The sequence below is a fragment of the Phaethon aethereus genome (assembly GCF_964289735.1).
Source record: "Phaethon aethereus genome assembly, chromosome: 2".
NCBI lineage: Eukaryota > Metazoa > Chordata > Aves > Phaethontiformes > Phaethontidae > Phaethon > Phaethon aethereus.
The window spans coordinates 116,101,955-116,125,955 of NC_138582.1; the positions used below are offsets into that span (position 1 = coordinate 116,101,955).

A 24,001-nucleotide genomic window follows, 5' to 3' on the forward strand; every position below is an offset into this window, starting at 1 on the left:
AATTGGAAACATAATTCTGATTTTAAAAAATGCTAAAAAAATTCAGGCAGATTTTCCTTTCTCTACTTGCTGGTATCAGTTTTATTTAACTCTAGTTTTGAAGATGACAACATAGTCGTCTTAGAATCCTTGTTTTTTTTTAACAAAAATGATGTTTTGTTTAGGTATCATTGCTGAAACAGAGGTTACAGAATGGTCAGATAGGCACTGAATTGCCTGATCCAAATATCCAGTCTGAACCACAAGTTCAAAGTCCAACAAAAGAAATCAGTACAGAAAATACTATGGAACCAGGAAGTAATGGTAGGTATTGCGGCTTTTTTCAAGAGATCTTGAATTTTGGGGAATAAGCCTGCAGTTATTTATGATGGAGTAACAGTACTCAGGGCTCAACATATAGTAAGGATATATTTTCTAGAAGGGCACAATTGTTTTGAAAATAGTTTGGCAGCTAGAGGACTGGATAACTCTTCTAAGACACTAAATTTCCGTAAGGATTCAAATTTGATATGTCTTGCCTTTGTCAATAATGATGATAGTATCATGTTACTTCTGCCAGTAGGGTTTGTTACCTAAAAGACCAAAGATCAATTTTGGTAGTCATGCGATTGAATAATTTAAGTGTTCCTCATATCAGGAGGTTATCTGAGTTATGGGACTCCCAGTATTGTGTATATTTGATTACTCAGCAAGGAACATTGTAATGCTGATATATAATGAAAGTGTCATTCATTGGTATCCTTCATACAAGGTAGGGTTCAGACAGAGGTGAACATGCATCTTGAAGTTATCTTTGTTCAGCACCTGCCATGATTTTCATATATTCGGATAATATGAAGGTTAGATCAGAGATTTTCTTATCCAGCGTCATGTCTTTGTAGTGCTTAGGAAATAACGTAAGTATCCAGTCCCCAGGAATCAAGGTTCAGGATGTTTCCTGTGCTGGAGTCTGTTTCTGGATTATATGATGTAAGACCTATGGTCGTGACCTGGGCCTCTGAATTTGTTTGATCCTGTTTCCATGCCAAGTACTCTTACAACCTTTAGAGCATCAGAGCAGAACACACAGTAAAGTATTACCCATGTGCCAGTTATACAGAGGAGTATAGCTCAGAAAGACGCTAAACTTGGCCTTTATCCTGCCAAATGTAGTATTGCCAACCCAGATATTTTAATGTCATACCCAGCCCTGGGAAAGCAGGAATCTGTCTTCTAGCCCTGGAGAGATGTGATTTGGTTTTGCGTTGCATTTTTTCCTGCTTTTGAATGTTCTGTTACTAGCAGCAGGCAGGTTTATAAATCATGGTAACTTTTTAATTGCATAGAAAACCTCGTTGAGTAATAGTTTGATTTTGAAGCTTGTATAGTAACTGGAGTTTTGTAAATTCATTTGGGGTGAAAGACTGTATTTGCTATTCTCTGTGTGTGTGTGGCATGTTTCTGGCAGTTACAGTAGTCACTAGGAAGTTTTGCAGACTTTTTGCACAACTTTCTTTAGAGAGCTGTGAATCACCCGCAATGTGAATGATGAATGCAAATCTACATTTTTGGAAACAGTGTGCACATGAGAATGTTGCTGTGTTGTCTTGTAGAGGGTAATGAAGGTTCTGTTAAAACACTGGAAACTCTTAATCAGAGGGTGAAGCGCCAAGAGAACTTGCTGCAGCGTTGTAAGGAAATGATTCGGTCACACAAAGAGCGCTGTGCCCAGTTAACCAACGAGAAAGAGGCACTTCAAGAACAGTTAGAAGAAAGGCTTCAGGAACTGGAGAAAATGAAGGTATGGAGAATGCTCTTAATTTTATGGGTAGCTACTAGCACACAGTAAGAATTGCAGTATTTGCAGAATTTTGTAATAGGGCACACCATTAAACAAACTGTCCCGGTAGTTTTTTGGAGTTAAAGGTGCAAAAAGCACCTAGGATTAACACATTGAGCAATTATTCAAAAAGCTGTAAAGAAGGATATGAAACCTGAGTGTATGAATAACCATCAAAATGGTATCAGAAATCATGTAGCTGTGGGAAGTTTGGGTGAGAAAAAGAATGTCTTAGCACAGGAGGTAAGACAGGAGGTAAAGTGAAAAAGCGAGCAGAGCTGAACTTTTAAGGCATAGTGGAAGAGACATTAGTAGTTATGTAAATGAACAGAAAATGCAGGAAGACAGGACAGTGGAGAGCACAGTGTAGTAAAGATAATGTAAGTGCAGTCCCAAAGCTAAGTTAATATTTTGCTCAATTTTCCTTTCAAGGCCATTAATGCCAAGTGTGGAGTAGAAATAAGGTGACTGATAGTAACAGAAGTATGAAAACATGAAAAATAGAGCTGTACTCAACTTCAGTTGTGGGGATCAGCTTCTCTTCACTGTCTTGGTCTCTAGGCACCAGCCCAATTTTGAAAGAGTTCTGAAAGATTCAAATATTTCAAGGGCATTTTGCACAAGACCAGTTATGAGAAGTTATAATGTTGCATTGCTGAGATCCTCTTGTAATCCAAGACACAGGGAGTAGAGGAGATGCCTTAGGCATGTTTCTTGCCTGTTTTACTGTAGCAGTCTGACATCCATGAGAGAACCTGTGGAGGCTGTAACAAAGCCTTCAGATATCTGAATTACTGTGAAAACCATGAGGCAGCCTAGCGCTGGGAGATTTAAAGGTAATTTAAATACTTTCGTTTCCCTGGATTCTGTTATGTGCTCTTCCACCAAGGCATAGTGCAGAGTCTCAGTCCTAGCCCGTTTCATGTTTGTAATGTTATGACAGCCTTGTTGATCCTGTGGCAGTCTGGGAAAGATTCTTTGAAAGAGCCAAGAGATGTATTTTCTTACAGATGGCAGTGCTTTAAACTTGTGGTTGGGGTCTTTTTTTAGGACCTTCACATGTCTGAGAAGACTAAACTGATTACGCAGCTGCGTGATGCAAAGAATTTGATTGAGCAGCTAGAACAAGACAAGGTAAACAAAAATTTTTTCTTTAAACTCTGTGTAGTTTTTGAAGAAGACTGTTTAAAACTCCAAATACCTGTCTGCTTGGTATTAGAAGCTGTTCTTAGTCATCTGATGTGGTTTGGTTTATGTTTCAATAAGCAAATCATTGAAGCTACCTGAGAATTTTATTCTATAGATACTGTAGGATTGTCTGTTAGGTTATACTTAGTACTGCAAGATGATGTTATTTAAGATGGAGCTGAATGTACTCCTCAATGCCAGCTTTAAAAAAAAAAAACCACACAAAAAACCCAACCAAAAACCCCAAACACCAATGAAGATGGGATACAACGTAAATGAATGTAAATTAATTTAAAAATTACCAATGAAGTAAAAGTAACTGTAGTTTCTTAGAAATACGAAGTTTTTCAGGTTTTGTTCCTTCAAGTTTGTTTTTTTTTTACTACAGTCTTGGTACTTGGAGTAACTTCTGGTGGTGTAATAAGCAACATGGCTGACACTCATTATATATGCATGTTCTCTAAGGAGAAGCATGCACACTACAATGCTTTTAGGTTTTGTTTGTTTACAGAGTGCATATTTCAAAGAAAAGTATCTGTATCAGGAGGAGCAAGTTTTCTGATGGTCCTCAGTTGCCAGAGGAGTTCTTTTCACTGCTAGATAAATTTTGGCTACTCTTCAAAATAATCCCTATTTCTTACCTTCTTTTCATTAGCATTTTCTGTTTCCTGGCATAGAAAACATGATCTCTAGTATTGTAATAATAGACTAAAATTTATTCCTGACAAAGATTGTGTCCTGGCTTGAAATTGTTTTAGCTGTATGTTTTATTTATTTGCTAGCTTTTTATCACAAGGACCTTTTCCATAGGGCATGGTAATTGCAGAGACAAAGCGACAAATGCATGAAACATTGGAAATGAAGGAGGAGGAGATAGCCCAACTGCGTGCTCGGATCAAACATATAACTACAAAAGGCGAGGAGTTAAAAGAACAGAAAGAAAAATCTGAAAGAGCTGGTAAGAAATTCTGGAGATTATTAGCTTTCACATTTGAACATGAAAAAGCTTCAGCATGGTCTTTTTCCACTCCTTCATCAGTTACTGTTTGGAATGGATATTAAGAGATGCTCTTTTTCCTAATGTTCCACGTATCACCCCTGCTAGTGTCATTACGAAGTTCACTTCTGGTCAGCAGAGTTTGGGGATGTTTTTGACTGATTTGTCTGTGTTACCAACTCAGCTAGAGTTAGGAAGGAAACTGCTGAAGGGCAGCTGTAGTTTCACACTTGTGGGATAAAAGATTGATAGTTTTTTGTGCTGGTCTAACTTCAAGAGGGAAACTTGGAACTATCTGTAAATTATTATAATGCCACCAGTATTTTACATAGAAAACATAACACTGAGTGTATTACTAGCTTTTACATTATTATTAGCTAGTAAGAGCTTGGGAAGAAGTAGAAACAAGAGGATGTGTTGTAACCATAATAAGCATTTTCTTACAATAATCATAGTGTAAGCATTTCCGATTTCTTTTTAGTGAAACAGCAGTGATGGTTCCTTTTGCTTCAGGCTTGGAACCTAGCGGTTGTGTAATTAGTACACTCTGTAGTTTGCTTTTGATGGAAATTAGGTAACATTAATTATGTGTGCTTGCAGTTCTCTTTTTGCTTGAAACTAAGTTAAAAGGTCAATCCACCCCACCTTTGTTTTTTAAACAGTGAAATTGTTTTGCACTAGATCTATCAAAATTCTTTCAGGACAATTTAGTTTGCGCTCATAGGCATCTGATGGAGTTTATTCTTTTGCCAGAAGCTCAAATGTGGTTAGTTTGCATAAAACATTATGCATATGGTCTTTCTCTGAAAAGTCATGAGAAGTTCAAACAATACAGTTCATAGGGGATTATTTTAAATCTACGTAGATTTAGATCAGAACTTCCAATTTTAAAGGTTGATTTGGGTAGATCATTCTGCTGTAATACAGAAAAGCAGCTTGAACATCCATCTTGTGAAAGTAACAAATATTTTGATTAGGTGCCCTCCTCTCCTACCCTTTCAGGTTTCATGTGTCTTTTTAGCTCTGGGAATTCATATTTCAGAAGTAAGTCTATCCTGTTAAAGTTGCATTTTGTTCAGTTCTTGGAGACTAGGAAGCTTTTCTTCATGATTTAAAAAAAACCTGAAGAATATTTTAATGCTTCTGTAGATACAACATTATTGTCATAGTTCTTTGAAACACAGCATTTTTTTGAAGCAGTGGCAACGTTTAATTTTGAACTAATATCTACACGCTTTGGTTAATACAGTAATTTCCTTATGTTTGCTGAGCCAGAAGCTGAAAATGTGTTAGAGATGATGGTCTGGATACCTCGAAAACTTAACTATTGTAGTGAGAAGTAGTTTCACTTAGGAATAATGTGTTGAGTACACTGCACTTTTCTATGGGGAGGTTTGTATTTTAAATATGTGCTCTTTTAAATAACATTTTAGAGTATTACTTGGTAACTTTTCTGGCGCATAAGCATTCACTTTACCTTTGAGTGCATTTATTTTTGTACTGTGTTATGCATGCATAAATAAATGTTGGAACCCTTGGAAAATTAGTTAATACTACTTCTAAGATAGGCAAAATTGTAAGGTGGCCTTTATTAGGTTTTCCTATTACTTCTTTGGCTTTATGCGTTCCAAAAAAATTATGATGTGCAATGGAAGTGTAGCTCAATACAGTTGAAGTAAGTTGTTCAGGCATTTGAGAAAACCACCATCAATATTGGAAGAGCCTGAAATTACTTCCAGGTCACAACCTTTTTAGTTGTGCCAGTTTTAAGAATTTGGCAGTTTCATGTATTTGAGGTCAACACGTTTAAAGTTCTGTTTCTTGGAGAGTTTAATGTGAGATGACTTTAAAATCTAGACTTCTTTTTTTTTATGTCATGATTTAGTGAAGAATTGACTTCATGGAATATTGTGTTTGTAGAAATGTTGATTTCATTTATGTTATGGCAAAATAAAGCATAATACACTTATACTTGGCATTTACTTTCGTAGTGCTAAAGAGTGGTATGTTTTTCCACTTCATGTTTTTAACTTGCCTAGGGTTATGTGTCTGGCTTTTTTCTTTGTAATTCAGTGACTTTAGTGAAATGCTCCAGTATTTGATATAATGTTCATGCATTTTTGTGTACTGAAATAGTGAAAAGATATGTATGCTTATTTTGTACGTGTAGTGTAAACTGTACCTTAGTTTGCCCAGTTGAAGTTCATTTTTTTTGTAGTTAGAGGTACATTATGTTGAAATCTCACGGAGCATCTTGTTTTTGTGCATCCACACATGCCAATAAGTGAATCATGGTGCCTTTCCCAAGCCTTGTATGAACAGGACTGGGGTAAGGGCTCTTGTTTTTTTCTTACATCACACATTGGGTGCTTGAACTGGGCTCTAAAAAGTAAATTCTGTGCTTCTCAGGCACTTTTACTTGAAGTAATTGCAACTGATTTTTTTTAATGCTTTGCACTGTACATTATTTACGTTCTACTTCAACAAAGCTATTTATAGTATTTGTAAATTTACTGGGAAGCTGAAGTTTGTTTCTTCTGAGAACGCTTGGCAGAAGCCCTTTATGACTTCTCAGGATGCGGATTATTGGCTTGTTTATATTCTGTACAGTAAACAAAAAAAAGTCTTTAGAAAGCAAATTCATTTTGCTTTACTTTTCCGTTCCTTGGAGGTGACATTTCTTTTGCAAGCTTAATTAACTTATGCTTTGCACCTTTCTACAGAGAAACAAAAAGCTTGGACTCTGCATTTATAAGCCCTGCCTAGATGCACAAATGATCTGTAGGAAATGAATTCAACCTTTGTTCTTCAGTCTTTTGACAAGATGCCTGCTCTCAGCCTTCATTCAGTGAGAAAACATGTAAATTCCTTCCTTTGCCATCCTGTTCAGTGTTTGCTTCACAATTTGCAGCAGCAGATGGCACTATAGCTGAAGAGAACACATCTGCAGCGCCGGGAGAGCAAGCAAGAAGTCTTTGCAGTAGGGACTGGTGTTACCCTGGGTGGCAGAGGCGAGGCAAAGGGGTCTGAGACTGGTACTTTGGAGTAGTGTATGTAAAGTAGTCAATTTTCTAGCACGGGTTTTATAAAAATCAGTTTCGCTATCTTGCACTTCTTAAACTCTGCTCAGAATCTTTTTGTGTAATTTATATACTGCACAGGAGGGTTTCTCGTTTGGCTGGCTTGGTCACAGGAGTGGGATTTTGCAAGACCCACCTGAGACTTTGTTACTGTTTCTGATTTGCCACTGTGCCTTTGTGAGACTTCACTTAAGCAGTACCTTGATTAAAAGATTTTCCCTCAACAGTAGCTTTGCTGGTTGGGGAAGAGCACAAGCAGTGTCTTTACTCTTTGCATTCAGAATAGATGTATTTGGATAAAAACACTGACTTTTATTACAGCCTTTTATCCACAGTACAATTAAAATCTCCCATAGATTAAAAATAATAATTCAGATGTATTCTGTCTACTTGATGATAGTTTAGCCCTCTGCTGGTTTGAAACTCGGTTGTGTCGTGCTACACTAGAATTAACTACTTTGAATAAAAATGTTTTGTTTTGCTTAAGTGCTGAAAGTGCCTGAGATGCATACAATTTAACTTTTAGAGAGCTAACTGTGTTTCTGTGAAGTGTTGCTTCTTTGTGCTTTCGTACTCCCTTGATGTTTTATTCATCAGCTTTTGTCTAGCTTTTGTATTAGCATCCTGCTTGCAATTACTGTGATGCAGGCTGTCGTACTGCATGTTGCTCAGCTGTTACATATCAGTAGTCAATCCTAGTGTGAACTTGGATCTTCTCTTTGGCAGATTTGTGGGCTATGGCAAATGCATTCCTTTTCCTTTGTCAGAAGTAACAGGTTTCTCAAATGAAAATAAAGTATATGTTGATCAGAACAAGAACTGGAACATGTGTATGGAAAAGTGAAATAACTTAATCCTTTACTTGCAGGCTTTATTCTCAAGCTATACTTTGTAAAGGTTTTGTAGGCCTGTTTTGTTTTTTTTTTTTTTAAAAGCCATTTATGATGCTGTAATACTGAAGGACTTGGCCAATTTTGCTGGCTGTGCGTGCTTTTGTTAGGGCTGAGAAGAGCATCATGGGAGTCGGTGCTGTTCTCCAAACGCATTTGCGCGGGCTGCGTTCATAACAAAGTTGCGCCCAGGAGAGGTGAGGGGAGGAGAGTTGAGTCCTGCGGGTCCCAGGTGGCAAATGCCTTGGTGGGAACTGTGAAGAACTGTGCTTGGAAAATAAGGAGCTATAAGCCTCGTGCATGCTTGCGTTATGTTTTAGACTGTTCTGCTGTTTGAAATAATCTCTAATGCTCTTAATTTTTTGTAATGAGTTTTAGTACTTATTATTTAAGTAGAATTGGGAGTGAAAAAGTGGATCCAATTATGTGCTGTAGTATTGTCAGGGACAATAGCAACCCTGTTTTGCCCTAATACATGATTGTTGCTGTGAGTAGTCAGAGAAGGGCTACCTCAGGAAACAGAAGAAAATTCTGGAAAAAGGTCAGAGCTTGGGTGAATGCAATTTCAGGGAATTAAGTTAGTTGAAAACATATTCGCAGCATTGCCTCCAAAGTGTAGATTGTTGTTAAAAGCTTCAGTTTTTAATGTTATCAGAAGATGTGGAATGGAAATTATGATTCACTTCTCAAATTCATGCCTGAATGTTATTAAAGATAGTTTCAAAAAAACAAGGATTACAAGAATTGCTGTGAATGCCTACTAAGTTATGGTAAATCAAGGGAACTAGAGATATGCCTATTACGATTCTCTTTTTGGGATAGAACTAAGTGGAAGAAACTTTAAAAATTACTTTGTTTTGTCTGCTGCCAGAATAGTGTTCAAATAGTCCAGGGTATAGTGGAATAATATACTTTCAGGGGTTTTGTGCTCTGATAAATTATAGTCTTGATACTGGCATTGTGGTTTTGAATTTCACAGAGGTGTTTTGCCAAAGTTATTTTATGTAAAAAATTAACCATATAGTAGACTGTTCGGAGACTGAATTTTCCTTTGATATGCAACATTCATGATCTATTCAGGAAAAGAGATTTCCCTAACAGTGATCAAATTCTAGTCTTGTGTAATTCTGTATAGATTCTGCCATCAGCTTCAGTGAAGAACTTGAATACTGGTATTGAATAATAATAAAAAAACCCAGAAGCTCACAACATAGGACTTTATTTGCTTTCTTTTTATATCTAAATTATCACCTATGAAGTGAATAAAGTATGTTAGAATACTTTCTCTTACCATGGGAAGAAGCTGTGGAATTATTGCTTCAGAGTTGTAAATTAAAATGTGTTTCAGCAGACTTGTGCATCTTATGCAAATGAAAATAGATTTCATCACTGCAGCTTGAGTATTCTTTTGAAACATCTTAAAGATATTCAAGTTTTCCGGGAGCAAATCTTAATATTTTTTTTGGTACATTTTATTTGTGAACTTTAGAAGCACGGGACAGTCTTCATAACACACAAGCATTTTACCAGCATCTCTGAATTGCATTGATAGTAGTTTACACTAAATAGTAAAATAATGAAACTAGCAAAAGCCATCTGTAGGGACTCCACCAAAACCAAAGTTTAAAGAGAAGATCGTCTAGGTTGTACAGTCTGAAAGGAGTAACTCTTAGGTAAATACACTGCCTCATATTATACTTCAGTGATCTATTTAGGAAGAACTCTTTCATGATGCAGTAAAAAGTGGCTTGTATAGCATTCATTCTTGGTTTATGCTTCCATCTGCTTGTTTTAGTGGAAGAGCAACTTGTGAATTGCCTTTTCTTCATGCAGCTTTTTTCCTCTTCTTCAAAGTTATCCAGCACATACAGCCAGAAGAGGAGCCATAGTTTATTTATGTGGTTTATTTATTTTATAGTGATCTTAGGGGAAGAAACAGAAACTACTGTATTGGAAGACATTCACAGCTATTTGTCAGTTCTCTTTCCTTTCTAAATAATAAACCCATGTGAATTCTTGATGGATTCCTAAGTTCATTCTTCCGTTATTCTTAAGTAATTTACAGTTACTGAGAACTCTGGTCTTCTATCGAGGGAAATAGATATTTCTCATCTGTCATATACTGTTTTTTTATTTGCAGCTTTTGAAGAGCTTGAGAGGGCTCTGAGTATTGCCCAAAAGACAGAGGAAGCCCGGAAAAAATTGCAAGCAGAAATGGATGAAAAAATCAAAGCAGTAGAAAAGGCAAGTGAGGAAGAGAGGGTAAATCTTCAACGGGAGTTAACCAGAGTGAAACAAGAGGTGGTTGAGATTATGAAGGTAAAAGCTGAAACTCACCCTGTATTATTGGTTTTTAACCTAATAATTAATTACAATTAAACTATAGTTGTAAAATATGTTAGTATATCAGAACTTCATTATAAAATTTTTGCTGTTTAGTAAATTCTATAAAAATTAATTTCTGGGGTTAAAGACTTACTTAAGGCAAATTAGAAAACTCTCCATATAGATTTTTTTTTTGCTCTAACATTTTAAAATCGCTACGTTAGAGGCATGTAAAAATGAACAGTATTACTCTTTGTTTCACAGTATTTAATAAAATTATTTACTGGAAGTACACTTGAGACTTTAAATGGAGTCAAGAAGAAGTAGTTAATGGCCATCAGCTCACACATCTTCACCAGGCTTTTGGGTTTTAATACTAAGTACTTTTAGTGATTATCCTAGCCCAGTATGCGTAAACCTTTAAGAACTTCTTGCCAAACTGTTTGCTAGTTAAGAATTGCTAAAATTTGCTTCATCTGGCATATTCAGGTGTGAATTGCAGGAGTACTTCACATGCCCTCCAAAGCTGTAAATTTGGACACCTTTTAACTTGCAGTTCTTGTGTTGACATTTGTTATGTTACTAATTTTTCTAAGAGAGTGCAGTGATGCTTTAGGGGGACAATTTACTTGCATTACATTATTCTTAAGTAAAGTATATATGTGGGTTGTAGATAGCTGTCTACATAGATCATCACCGCTTGACTTTCTGGCTCATGAAATAACAAGAATACAGGGAAAGCTACAGACAGAATTTCCTTTTCCAATTTATTATCACATGTGAACTGAAACTGAAAACACTAAGTTCACCTTGGTAGAAGAGTCTTTAGAAAATTTGGTGTTTCTTTTAGTAGAACTGTGAAAGACTCGAGAAGGAAGATGGATAACTTCAAGCTTGAAAATAACAACTGTCAGGGTTTAATATTAAGCACTCCAAGTGATTGTTACTTATTCAAAGGGAGCAAAAAGATGATTCTGGTTTCCTCTCTCGTTGCACTGCTTTTCTTATTAAGAAATAATACAAAGTAGTTTGTTATTAAATATTTTGAAATGAGTTTTTTCTGACTTTTATTCACAGAAGTCTTCAGAGGAGCGTGTTGCTGAGCTAGAAAAATTCCATAAAAAAGAAATGGCTACCAAAGATCACGAGCTAAATGAGAGATTACAGGCCCAAGAAAAAGCATTCCAGGAGAAGATGAAGGCAGCTCTTGTAAGTATCCCTAAAATGTGTAGAAAGACATTTCTCTAAGTGTGAGGCAGGACTAGAAGTCTTAATCTGACCCTGTTCCACAGTGAGAGTCTTTCTGCGCTCAAAGATGTGAGTGTCCTCCAAAAGTCAAAGAGCTCAGAGACTTCAGCAACATGAAAGGAAAGCAGCTGCAGTGATCCAGACTGAATAATGATAATTAATCACTGTCACTGCTCACTAACAGCTGCATTTTGTGGGAAAGACTTTTTTTTTTTTTTGACAACTCTTTTTGTTAGACCTGTTTTTCTTTAATTTCTTCCTCTGGGTCATTGGCTATTAGCCACAGCAACTAGAGTAAAAGAGGTACAAAGAATGAGGCTGTTATTTGAAAAGTGTTGGTATGATTATGTCTGGTTGTGTTATGTGAGCACTTAACTATTCGTAATGTTTGACCTCAGAAAAGAATTTTCTTCTAGGTCAGGCTGAGAGGAATCATTGGGATTCTTTGCTTTTCTTCATAAGCTGTAATCCACTTTAGATCATCGTGTAATTTTACCTAACCAATAGTAGATTCTGCTTTGTGCTCCTCCATGATGGTTGGTGACTGGAACTGAGGGACTTTTGACAGTCCCTTCCTGGCTATACTTTTCTACCTGTTTCTCAGGTCATTTTTTAATTACAAGGAATAGAAGCTTAAAAATACATTAGCAGTGGAATGAAGTGAGGACAGACCTTTATTCCTCTGAGGTGTTACTCTCAATTAACCGTGGTAAACCAAAATGAAAGGCTGGATTGCATTATGTTTTTAATACGAAGAGAAGTAGAAGACAAATAGATCCCAAGAAGAGAAAATGGAAGTGATTTATAACGATTTTGTTTTCACAGATGAAATACAAACTGTGTGTGTGAGTGGAGGAAATACAGGTGATTAGTGTATGACTCCTATTAACTGGTTTGTAAATATCCTATTATACTGTTTTTGAAGGTGTGATATTATATTTATAGTTTATTGTTTTAATCATAATTTTTGATATAGGAAAAAAATCAGAGTGAGTGTTTAAAAACCCTTCAAGAACAAGAGCAGCAAGAATCCCTTGCGTTAGAAGAATTAGAGCTGCAGAAGAAAGCCATACAGTCAGAGTGTGACAAGAAAGTTCAGAAGATGCATCAAGAAGTAGAGACTTTTAGAACTGTGAGTAAAGATTCCAAAAGGGTAAATGTTTACAAGAATTCGTGATTGGGTTGTCTTAATCTCATAATGCTTCTTGTAGTGACAGAAATTTAATGTATTGCCATGGTATGCTGCAGCCCCTAGTTTTTTTACAAAATTAGATGGCAAAATATAGAAATACACTCACTTTATATCATGACATGGGATATGAATTTGTATCCATCTACAAAAGTTTTTATGTATGTTATACAGGAGAGTTAAACTTTAAACTGTTTTAACTTCTGGATACTGCTACTGTACAGTTACAAGTATACTAGAGTAAGTAAAAAAATTGCTTAGATTTTTAAAGTATCCTTTGCTTTATGTAATGGGTAAGATTGTATTATCTGCTAATGCAAGTCTGTACATTATACCACCACTCCTAAATATTCCTTTGGAAGTTTTGCCTGTAAGAAGTGTTTTAACTTTACAGCAGCATTTCCATAAGAGTTGGAAGTCAAATAAATAAATAGATATGTACAAAGCTTCATAATACTGGTGTAGCCTCCGAAAAACTTTAATCCTATGTATTGGTACTTTAGCTTAATAAGAAAAAGTGAACATATATCTTACAAATATCATGTGAATTATGTTATTTGAATTAGTTAAATTCTTTCTGAGTTTTTATTGTATCTATTTTCACTACAGTGAAATAGAAAAATTTTTATTAAGTAACTAAATCACCATAATGGAAGCAAAGTTGAGAACAAACTACATGAATGAAAGGCATATATAAAAAGTTGATATTCATTAAAAAGAATGGAAAAAGTGATTTGCAGTTATGTGAACCTGGTGAATTTTTTAAAAATTTAATCAACTTGTTACCTTTTGAGTGCTCATATTCTCTTAAAACTCTGTTCTCTCACAGAGGATTCTTGAACTGGAAAGCTCTCTTGCAAAACATTCGCAAGATGACAGAAGGCAATCAGAGGAATTGAGTACTCTGATGGAGTCTGAAAAAAAGCAGCACAATAAGGAAATCAATGATATAGTTGAAAAACACAAGAAAGAATTGGAGAACATGAAACAGCAGCAGGAAAAGCTTTGGACAGAAAAACTTCAAATCTTAAAGCAACAACAAGTAACTGAAATAGAAAAAATGAAAGAGAAACAAGAACAAGAGATAGATACAATTTTGAAAGAGAAAGAAACAGTTTTCCGTGCACACATAGAAGAGATGAATGAAAAAACATTAGAAAAACTTGACGTGAAACAAACGGAGTTAGAAGCACTGTCTTCTGAGCTATCAGAAGCACTAAAAATACGTCATGATTTAGAACAAGAGCTCTCAGAATTGAATAGTAAAGTGTGTGAAGCAAAGCAGGAATTGGAAGGCAAGTTGGAAGAAGAGAGGAAACGGCACAAAGAAGAGGTTGAAATGATGTTAAAAGAGCACGAAATGTCTGTTCAAGGTGTTGAGAAGGTACTTAAAGAGGAACTCAACCAACTCAAGCAATCATTGGAGGAGAAAGACAGGCATCTGGAGGAACTAAAAGCACATGAACAGAAACTAAAGGAATCTGCAGAAAGATCTGAAGCTGAACTTGTCCAAGTGTCTGCAAAGCTAGAGGAGCTTTCAGGATCTCACTGGAGTACTTCTAATGAGCAAGCAAAGACCTATGAAGAGGAATTAGCAAAGCTGCAGCAAAAGCTGACAGATCTTGAAGGTGAAAAATTACAACTTAGCGAACAGCTAGAAAGAGCTAAATCCCAGCTGAATGATGTCAAGAATGAGTTAGAGGCACACATCTCTCAGGTACATGACCTGAAGCAGCATTTGCAAGAGCAAACGAATGAAAATACACAAAAAGTAACCTCTTTAACACACCAACATGAATGTCAACTGAAGGATCTTCAAAGAGAGGCTGATGAGACAAAGAAAAGTCTAAGTGAGAAGGAAAATGAAATTGAAAACATGAAAAAGTTACAGAACGAGCAAGTGGAAGAACTTAAACAGAAACTCTTAGCCACAGAAGAGAAAATTGGTGCTTTACAGGGAGAATATGAAAGTAAACTGAAACGTCAGGAGAACAAAATGGAGAAAATTAAACAGAAATCAAAAGATATGCAGGAAACTTTCAAAAAGAAACTTGCTGAGCAGGAAGCCAAATTAAAAAAAGAGCTTGAAAACAAGCAGTTGGAGTTCAGTCAGAAAGAGAGCGAATTCAACGCTAAAATGTTGGAAATGGCACATGCCAGCTCAGCCGGAATCAATGATGCTGTATCAAAACTGGAATCTAATCAGAAAGAGCAACTAGAGAGCCTTGCTGAGGCTCATAGAAGGGAGTTGGAAGAAATCACCCAGAGTTGGGCAAAGAAACTCAATCAGCAGGTTGAAGAGCTCCAGCAAAAACATGAAATGGAACTGCAAGAGAAAGAGCAGGAAGTTGGAGACCTGAAACAGAAACTTGCCACCTTCAGTGCTGAGAAGGAAGGCTCCAGAACAGAAATAACCCAACTGAAGGAAGAACAGGTGAAAAGAGAGGAGTCCCTGAAGGAATTGCAAGAACAACTAAGGCAGTCAGTGGCTAAGGTGAATGCTTTGTCAGATAAGGAAAGTGACCTGAAAACACAGTTGAAAAAATTGGAAGGTGATCTTAATCAGTCCCTGAAAGAGCAGTCAGGACTTCAGGAACAGCTCAGTGAACAGAAAGCAGTTGAAGAAAAGGATAAAGCAAAAATTACTGAGCTGGCTGATATGCTGAAAACACTTGAGGAGAAACTCCAAACTCTGCAATCTTCTCAGTATAAAGATCATGAAAATTATGAGAAAAAAATAGAGGCAATTCAACTAAAAGAAACTGAGTTTAAGAGGCAGTCAGGAGAACTTGCAGCACAGTTAGATGCTTATTGGAAGAATGCTGAAGCTTTATTGCAAACAAAAAGCAATGAATTAATTGGAAAATGTAGTGAAAAAATTGGTGTAGTAACATGCAAAATTGCAGATTGCGAGCGCCGAACTGCAAAAGTTAAAGAAGCAGTATTAATTAAAATTAGTAAGATTCCTGAACTAGAAGCTCAACTTAGAGAAGTAACAGAGCATCATTCTGCTGCAAGTACTTCTTTGCAAAAGTCAATGCAACAGCTGCAAGAGAAGGACAATTTAATTATGTCCATGAGATCTGACATTGAAGGACTTGTAACAGAAAAGGAACAATTGCAAAAAGAAGAAGGGCATCAGCAGCAAGCAGCATCAGAAAAAGAAACTTGCATAACGCAGCTGAGGAAAGACTTATCTGAAAATATCAATGCTGTCACCTCAATGAGGGAGGAACTCCAGGAAAAAGAATCTGAGATCTCTGCTCTGAACAAAACAATTAATGACCTTAATGTTAGACTTGAAAGCATGATAAGTTTAACGGAGAAGGAAGCAGCTATGTCTCTCTTAAGCAAGCAACATCAAGAGGATCGGTTGCAGTTGTTAAATGAGATACAGGAGTTATCGTCCAGAGTTGAGACGCTGAGTCAAGAAAAAGCATCAGCTCTTGAGCAGGTAGATCATTGCACGGCCAAGCTGTCAGAGTGGAAGACAAAAGCACAAACCAGGTTTACACAAAATCATGATACGATTAAAGATTTGCAGGGCAAACTTGAATTAAGCAATACTGAAGCCAATAAAAAAGATGAAGAGCTAAATAAACTGAAGGAGCAACTGGCTAAACAAAGCAAGAATCTGGATAGTTTAAAAAGTGAATTGGAACAACAGCAGAATGGGAAGGAAAAGGAAGAAAGTGAGTTAACTGCTAAGTTAAAAATCCAAGCAGCAAGAATTGCTGAACTAGAAGAATGCATTGCTCAGAAAACTTCAGAAAATGATTCCTTGATGGAGGAACTTAAAAAATACAGTGAACAAAAAGACACAGAGCAAAAAGAGATAGCTTGGCAGCTCGAGCAGGCGGAGAAGGTGGCTTTTGAAAAGGACAATAGATTTAAGGAGACTGAAGATAAAGTCCTTAATCTTGAGAAGCAAATAGGTTCACTAAAAGCTGAATTTGTAGCAAAGGAGAGGGAATTTGATCAAATGAAATCAGCGTTACTTAAAAGCAAAGAGGAAGAACTGAAAGAATTAGAAGAGAGGCTGAATGCAGAGAACAGCACTAAGCTGGCAGAACTGAAAAAGAAGGCAGAGCAAAAAATAGGTTCTATTAAAAAGCAACTGTTGTCTCAGATGGAAGAAAAGGAACAGCAATTTAAGCAAGATAGAGAAAATCAGTTAAGAGACTTGGAACAAAAAGTGCAGGAGAGAGAGGCCAAAATTGAGTCCTTAGAAGAAAAAATTACGTCAACAAGAGATTCTACAGAATTAGAGAAAGAAATGCTGCAAAAAGTAGAGAGTGTAAAAGCTGCTGTAGAACAAGAACAAAATAAAATGCTTGAGAGTGTCCAGCAGACGTACGAAGAGAAAATGCGTGTGTTACAGAAGGACTTAATGGAAAAAGATGAATTGTTGCACAAGTGTGAAAAGGAACAACAGGAGAGTAATGACTGTCGCCTGGAACTGCAAAACAAACAGGCAGAACTCCTTAAAAAATTAGAATGTGTTGAGAAGAGCCTTCAGGAGGAGCAGAGTAGGACTAAAAGCCTCAGGAAAGAACTTGAGGAGCAAACCAAAAAATACTCATTGTTAGCAGATGAGCATGCTCGTTGTGGTGGTGATTTAGCAAGCAGTAGGGAAGAATTAAAAGCTAAAGAACAAAAACATCTTCATATGGAGAATGTAATTGGAGATTTCCAGAAAAAATTGCAGGAGAAGGAGGCAGTCAGTCAATCTTTAGAACAGAAGATAAAAGAGTTGGAAAATAATCTAGAGAAGGAAAATGAAGCGTGTAAGATTGAGATGGAAGATATGAGTTTGAGATATGAAGAAAAGCTAAAAAGTTTACAGCAACAGTTGGATGAAAGAAATAACAGTCTGAAAGTTTTTGAGGAAAATGCTGAAGAAAAGGCTAAATCTGGTTTGGAGCTGCAGAAGTTGCTGGGCGAGATGCAAAACCAGCAGAAGGACTTGCAGACTAAACTGGAAGAGACTGAAAGGGAGAAGCAGAAACTACGCAAAGAAGTGAATAGTCTTCAAAAAGACTTACGTACTCTGCGAAAAGAACATCAGCAGGAGCTTGACATAGTAAAGAAGGAGTCCTTAGAAGAAATGGAGCAGAAAATCAGGTAAATTCTTTCTTCCTCGTCTTGTTACCATTTCTTTGCTTTATCTTGAACTACTAAGACCTCAAGAAGACTTTTTTAAAGCTCAGTTTGTAACAATGAAATAATGACTGGTATTTTCCCGTGATTTTTCTAAACAGACTTAGAGAAACAGCAAGAAAAGAGCAACTTGAAACCAGCAGTTCATGAACACCATTTGAGTCATTCGTTTAAAAAGTGGTTTGTCATTTGGCAAATTAATACCACTTTTTAATTGTTTTAGAGATGGTAATTTTCAGCATTGCCAGAACATAAAATACAATTCTATTTCCAGATGATACCCAGAATTGCTCATATGTACTGCACAAAAATGAGGTATTCTGCTCAGCACTCTAAATAGTTTCTCAAGCAAAGAAGTCCCTAAAAATTCTGCACATGCTTTACTTTCAGTTCTTCATCTTCCTCAGAAAAAACTCTGTATCTTTTGGAAGGGTTCAATTCTGGGTTGTTTTTTTTAAATGAAACACCTACACCTTCCAGGCGAATTCAATGGGAGAGGAACAAAAAGCCTCCCTGAATCCCACAGAATTCATATAATTCAAAACCATCCCATTCTAAAATAGTTTTGGAGAAATTCCCAGATCTCCTACCTTGCTAAACTGTTCTCTTGCTCCCTTTAGACATTTATTTCCTCACTCTATTTTCTGACATTTTTGTACAGGTGTGAGCAAGAAGACATTGAGTTAAAGCACAACTCCACCTTAAAGCAGTTAATGAGAGAGTTCAATACTCAGCTGGCTCAAAAAGAAAGAGAACTGGAAACAGCAGTAAAAGAAACGATCAGTAAGTGAAATACTAATATAACTGAAATCAATAAAATAGCCAGAAAACCAAATCATCAGATGTTTTGGGGAAGGGGTTTTACCTGGGACTCTGGTAAAGACAACATGTGTTTTATGACTGGCTAGAGAACTCAGGGAAGGAACTTCTCTTGCTCAGGAAATAACATATAAATATTAATTGTAGCACAATTAGGAAAAAGCATATATAGCTGTTCTTCCTTACCCTGCAGGATGGATCTTTGATCTAGCACTCTGTTTGCATCTGTCATGGCAAGAGTTACCTTAGATAGCCATAGGTACTATCTTTTTATCATATCTACAAAATTTAAAAAAGGAGAATATGGTTTTAGAGGTGAAAGCACGTTGGTAAGTTTTCATTGTAATGTTACTTAGGCTTCAGCAATACAAACCTTTAACACTCCATTATTGAATATAGGGCACTGAAGGGTGCCTTTTAGAGAAACATAGATCCATCTGGGAATCAGAATTGCATTTTCTTAGATGCATCTTGCAGACTTTGACAAACAGGTAACAACTGGATGCGATGTCTAATTGCTATGCCATGTGGTTATAACTAGAGTACACCATATTTCAGCTTCTATTCTCTGTCCGTCTTTTGCCACTAGAGTGTAAGTTTGAGGTTGGAGAGGTGAGCAGAAAGCATCTCTTGACTCCACAGTTACTGGAAGTACCCCTACAAGTGAGGAATTTCTGAAGATTTGCAGACATTTCAATTGCTTCATTAGATAGAGTAGGAGATAGAACTAGTTGATACATACTGGTTATGATCTTAACTTTTAGAGAAAAGTGCCAGCGTCAGGTTGAAAAAATTGCTCCAGATACCAAACTGCAGAAAACAAACTTCATACAAATTAAGATCAAGTGACATAATTATGACTGACAGTGTGAAAAATTAATTTTCTTCACAAGTTTTTGTTATAGATGCCTTCCGCAGTTGTCTTTAAGCTTTTTTTTTAATACTGTTGTGACATAATTTTACAGAAGAAATATGCTTCTTTTTTATATTGCCTGACTTCTTTTTATAGGTAAAGCCCAGGAGGTAGAAACTGAATTGATAGAAAATCATCACATAGAGACAACACAGTTGCATAAAAAAATTGCGGAAAAAGATGATGATCTAAAAAGAACTGTGAAAAAATATGAAGAAATCCTTGAGGTATCTTTCTGAAAAGTGATACGACTACATATATTTCAAAATAACTCTTCCCCTTTTGTCATTGCACAACTAGACAGAATAACTATAACTATTACTATTAAAGATCTTACTGCTTGAATTACACTTGATATGTGCGGTGGCCTAGCTTGCAATTAAAATGTTTGTTTCTGTGTTTTATGAACATGAAAGAACATCAAAAATTAAGCCCAAGCTGTAATCATTCAGTAAAAACTGTATGGTTAGGTCCTTGTGTCCTTTAGCAGTTTGTGTTCCAGATTGAAATTAGGAAAGTGAGTGAGCTAAATTTAGGCTTTACTAGAGTTGTGGTGGTGATTGTCAGCTGTTTCTTTTAAGGATTTAAATACAGTGTCTATGAGTCAGCCTCACTCCTAGCTGCTTTTTCTGATGCTCTGTCCAGACTGGCACCATAGCCCTCAAAGTAAAGTTCCGTTCTGTGCAGGGTGCAGTCTGTTTGTATGGTGTTTCTGCTAGTAAAGCTTTCATTTTTACTTGTAAATGAACAGTTTGTCTGCATGATATTTGCAGATAGACACAGTTTTGCTCCAGTAACATTTCAACCAGAAGTTAGCAGCCAACTTCAGTCTAAATATACTTTACCATCCAAGGATGTCTCCTGTTTTAGCCAAGTATATTGTCCCAGCCCGACATGTATGGCAACAAAAGATTGAATGGTTTTCAGTGCTAGACTGTACATCATACTGGGATGCAGGCTTTAATTTTGCTAATTTTAGTCCTGTTTGTACAAATAATTTAATAAAAAAGAATGTTCCTTGAATAAAGCTAGTAGTAATAAATGTAAGTTAACTTCTGTTTGCTTATGCTCAATTACTAGCACTAAGAGCTATGTAGTGAGCATGACTGAGTGTTTTATACTAAAAATGTCAATCTTGTAGGCAGGTGGTTGTGTTCCACTATGATTTTTGAACTTCAAGTAATTTGGATGGAGATGGTACGGTCTTAAATTTAGAGTCCTTTTCTTTTGTTTCCTAATTTAGAAAAATTGCATGATATAAAACAGTTGAGATTTTTTTTTTGTACCATAGGTCTAAATTCTGCATTTCCAGAGGATTTATATTTCTCTTATCTGAATGTGCAGTGTGTTGCCATTCAGTTCCTTACTTTACAGGCCCAAATAGGTCTGTGATTTGAAAGTCATGCAGATGTGATTCCTCTGTTTTCTGATGCAATCAGTCTGTACGTATGTCAGAAACATGCATGCTGTACTTGGTGTGTGATTTTAAGGTTTAGGCTGATTTGACTTCTGTGCAATTGGAAGACATGAACAGTTATTTTTTTGCATCTCATTAATGATGGCAAAGACAGTTGCCTGGAACTGCCACAAACTGTAGTTTGACATTTTAAATTTCAGAGTGCATGTTTCATTTTTTTAGGTAGTGGTATATGTGTGTTTGTTTCTGTTATTTTAGGGAAGGGGGGGGGAAATTTGTTACCTTTTTTCCTGGAAAAGTATTGCAAGCATCTCAACAGTTAAGAAACACTTATGTTAAATTGAGTGTGTGTCATATTCATTGAGATTGATAGAAATAGGAACATATGCATCAGCAGATGTATAGCTTTTTCTCAATTTAGCCTAAAGTTGCCAGTTATTACCCCACTTATACCTGACTTGGCTTGTGATAGGTTTGAGAAATTTCCCATCAAGACATTTATGCAGAGAGGTTTGTCTCAGTCATAAATGGTAAGAAGATGAAGCAAAAATAATGCCAATTGCAAGAATGAATTTGAGTATATATACTTAAAGACGAGCAGGAATCATTCAGTTTGTTAAACTTAATATGATTTATTTGTGAAGGGCTCCCTTGGTACTTCTCTTGCTTTATCTAGTGTTTGCTTATCTTTCATAAACACTTTTATCACATAATATTTCATGAAAGTCTCCCTAATTAAAGGACTTGTAAATCAGCATAGCCTGTAATTTGAGGCCTAAGTTTTTTTTCTTTAGTTAAAGTATATAATTAAAGAAAAATGGAATGTTGTGCTCCAGCTAGCTTATCTTAAGTCTCTCTGTGAGATAAAAATAAAATATCTAATTTCAGGTGTATACTCTTTCGTTTGTCATAATGCTTCCCATGTGAATACAGGATAGGCCTTGTGATTAAGATTTGGGAAATTACAACTTTATTGAAGTCTTAGTCTATAACTGTAACTAAATCCAAATAGCATGCAGTTTATCTTCGGAGTATACCAGCTACTGTATAGAACAACAAGTTCTTACTGTAAATACAGATTCTATAGCATGTTGGAACCCCACGTGATCTCTAATTATTTAATATTTTAAACTATAATTTCTATTCAGGAGTTTATAAAAATAATGGCTCACAGTCAGGTCCCTTTTAGAGAAGTGTCATTCGTCATTTTGCGTTCAATTTATTTTCTGTGCTTCAACTACCTTTGACTAAGAATGATGTGCATGCAATTCTGATTTATTTCAGTGAACAATAGTCTAGAAATTGTAAGATTTCAGCTTCTTGAGGTGAAAAAAAAAAAAAAATCAAAAAACCTTAACCAACAACCATCACGCTCCCCAAAGAACCCAAAATTCCAAACAAGGGAAAATAGAAGCAACTGAATATGCTAGGTATTGAGGGTTTTTAACCAGAGGAGTATAACCGCCTATATATATAAAAAAAGAAATCTTAGAAAAAGTTAATTATTGATGTATTTTTGAGGGCATAGGAAAAGCATGTGAAAGAATAAAAAAATACGACTGTTTGAAGGCCAAGATATTTGAGCAAGGTTTTTACTGAAGATGGATATTCTTAAAACTTCTAGGCCATACAACTTGGTTGGGTACTGTGACTTCCCATTCACTAGCTTTTTTGAGGCAGGGGGGTTGCTTTATTTCTTTTTGGTGGTGGTTTTTGGGCCGAAGGGCTGCATGGGGAGGGTGTTTTATTCTTAAGCAGGGTGCGAGGGAACACATTAAAAAGTAGCCCTATGCGAAAATCTCTTTTTTACTTATGGCATACCCTAAACCTGTTAAGCCTGGACCAGCTTTCCAATTCTGCACTTAACTTTTCCAGTGAATATTCTGTATCACTATAATTGGTACTCCTGAGATTTTTGAATGGAACAAAATTTTGATCAGCAGTTCTGTTCTTGGTAACAGTTGATTAATTGTACTAACTTGATCTGAAGTACTACTGCATAGCAGAGAGGGCAGCTCACTGCCCTGAGTGATTAGCATGAGTGAAATTAGAGTTTTAGTTTAGTTCAGCAGTGGAGACATGCACTTTGGAGTGCTGTTTTATAAGCTCCCTAACATGTTATCTCACAAACAGGCTAGAGGGGAGAGAATTTTTAAAAATACTTCTTTTTGCAAAGTACCATATAGGTGAATTAACTTGCTAGGATTCAGGTCATCATATTTTTCTCTGATAAATGTACTCTTCCCCCATTATAAAACGTAGAGGGAAAGTTCGTTTCCTCCCTACTAGTCTTGCCACCGCTTCTTTCCTCCACACTGCACAGTGCCTTCCAAACCTTTGTGAGTGGGAAGTTGTCATTTCTGAAAATGGGTTTAAAACTGCTTTAGCAACATCTTTGTGAGAGTGAGTGAGGAAAGGATTTAAGTCCTTGTCAGTTTGAGAGTATAGGAAGTAACTCTGTATCATCATGTGTCCCTTTGTGCTTGCTTATATGACCTTCATCTATCTCTCCAGTAATGCACTCACTGGATTATATCAAATGCTGTTTTAGTGCCCAGTAGAAAGCTCTTTGTAATTTTCAAAAAACTAACTGTAATCCTAACTAAGTAATCTTAATTGTCACAGGCCTGCAAAATCTTGTTGAGCTCTGATGTTTGTTTTTTGCTCTTTTCTGTTGTGCGGTAGTGTAACTAGCCTTTATACTGAATCTCAAGCGTATTCTTTACACTTATAGCATAACTCTTTTGTTGATTGCTTTGTTCACTGTAGTTGAGGTTTTGAGTGGTTAGATGATTAATTGTATAAGTAATTTTTTTTCCTGTGTTTTGAAGGCTCGTGAAGAAGAGATGACGGCAAAAGTTCATGAGTTGCAGGCACAGCTAGAAGACTTACAAAAGGAATACAAACAAAGGATGGCAGAAGAGGAACGTTGGAATAGTGAAAAAGTGAGCTGGCA

The 24,001-nt window shown here is 36.3% G+C and overlaps 1 protein-coding gene across 1 annotated transcript in view; it reads left to right on the plus strand.

The window, feature by feature from the left end:
* The window catches only part of GOLGA4 (golgin A4), a gene marked incomplete at both ends in the record, with an annotated part of 73,956 nt that overhangs the window by 34,500 nt on the left and 15,455 nt on the right, over positions 1–24,001 (plus strand). The window contains 11 exons of the mRNA XM_082014819.1: positions 165–303; positions 1,593–1,780; positions 2,870–2,953; positions 3,818–3,965; positions 10,115–10,293; positions 11,377–11,508; positions 12,524–12,679; positions 13,566–17,860; positions 18,558–18,679; positions 19,725–19,855; positions 23,877–23,990. Coding sequence (XP_081870945.1) covers positions 165–303; positions 1,593–1,780; positions 2,870–2,953; positions 3,818–3,965; positions 10,115–10,293; positions 11,377–11,508; positions 12,524–12,679; positions 13,566–17,860; positions 18,558–18,679; positions 19,725–19,855; positions 23,877–23,990 — 5,688 coding nt within the window. The remainder of the gene's footprint in view (positions 1–164; positions 304–1,592; positions 1,781–2,869; positions 2,954–3,817; positions 3,966–10,114; positions 10,294–11,376; positions 11,509–12,523; positions 12,680–13,565; positions 17,861–18,557; positions 18,680–19,724; positions 19,856–23,876; positions 23,991–24,001) is intronic.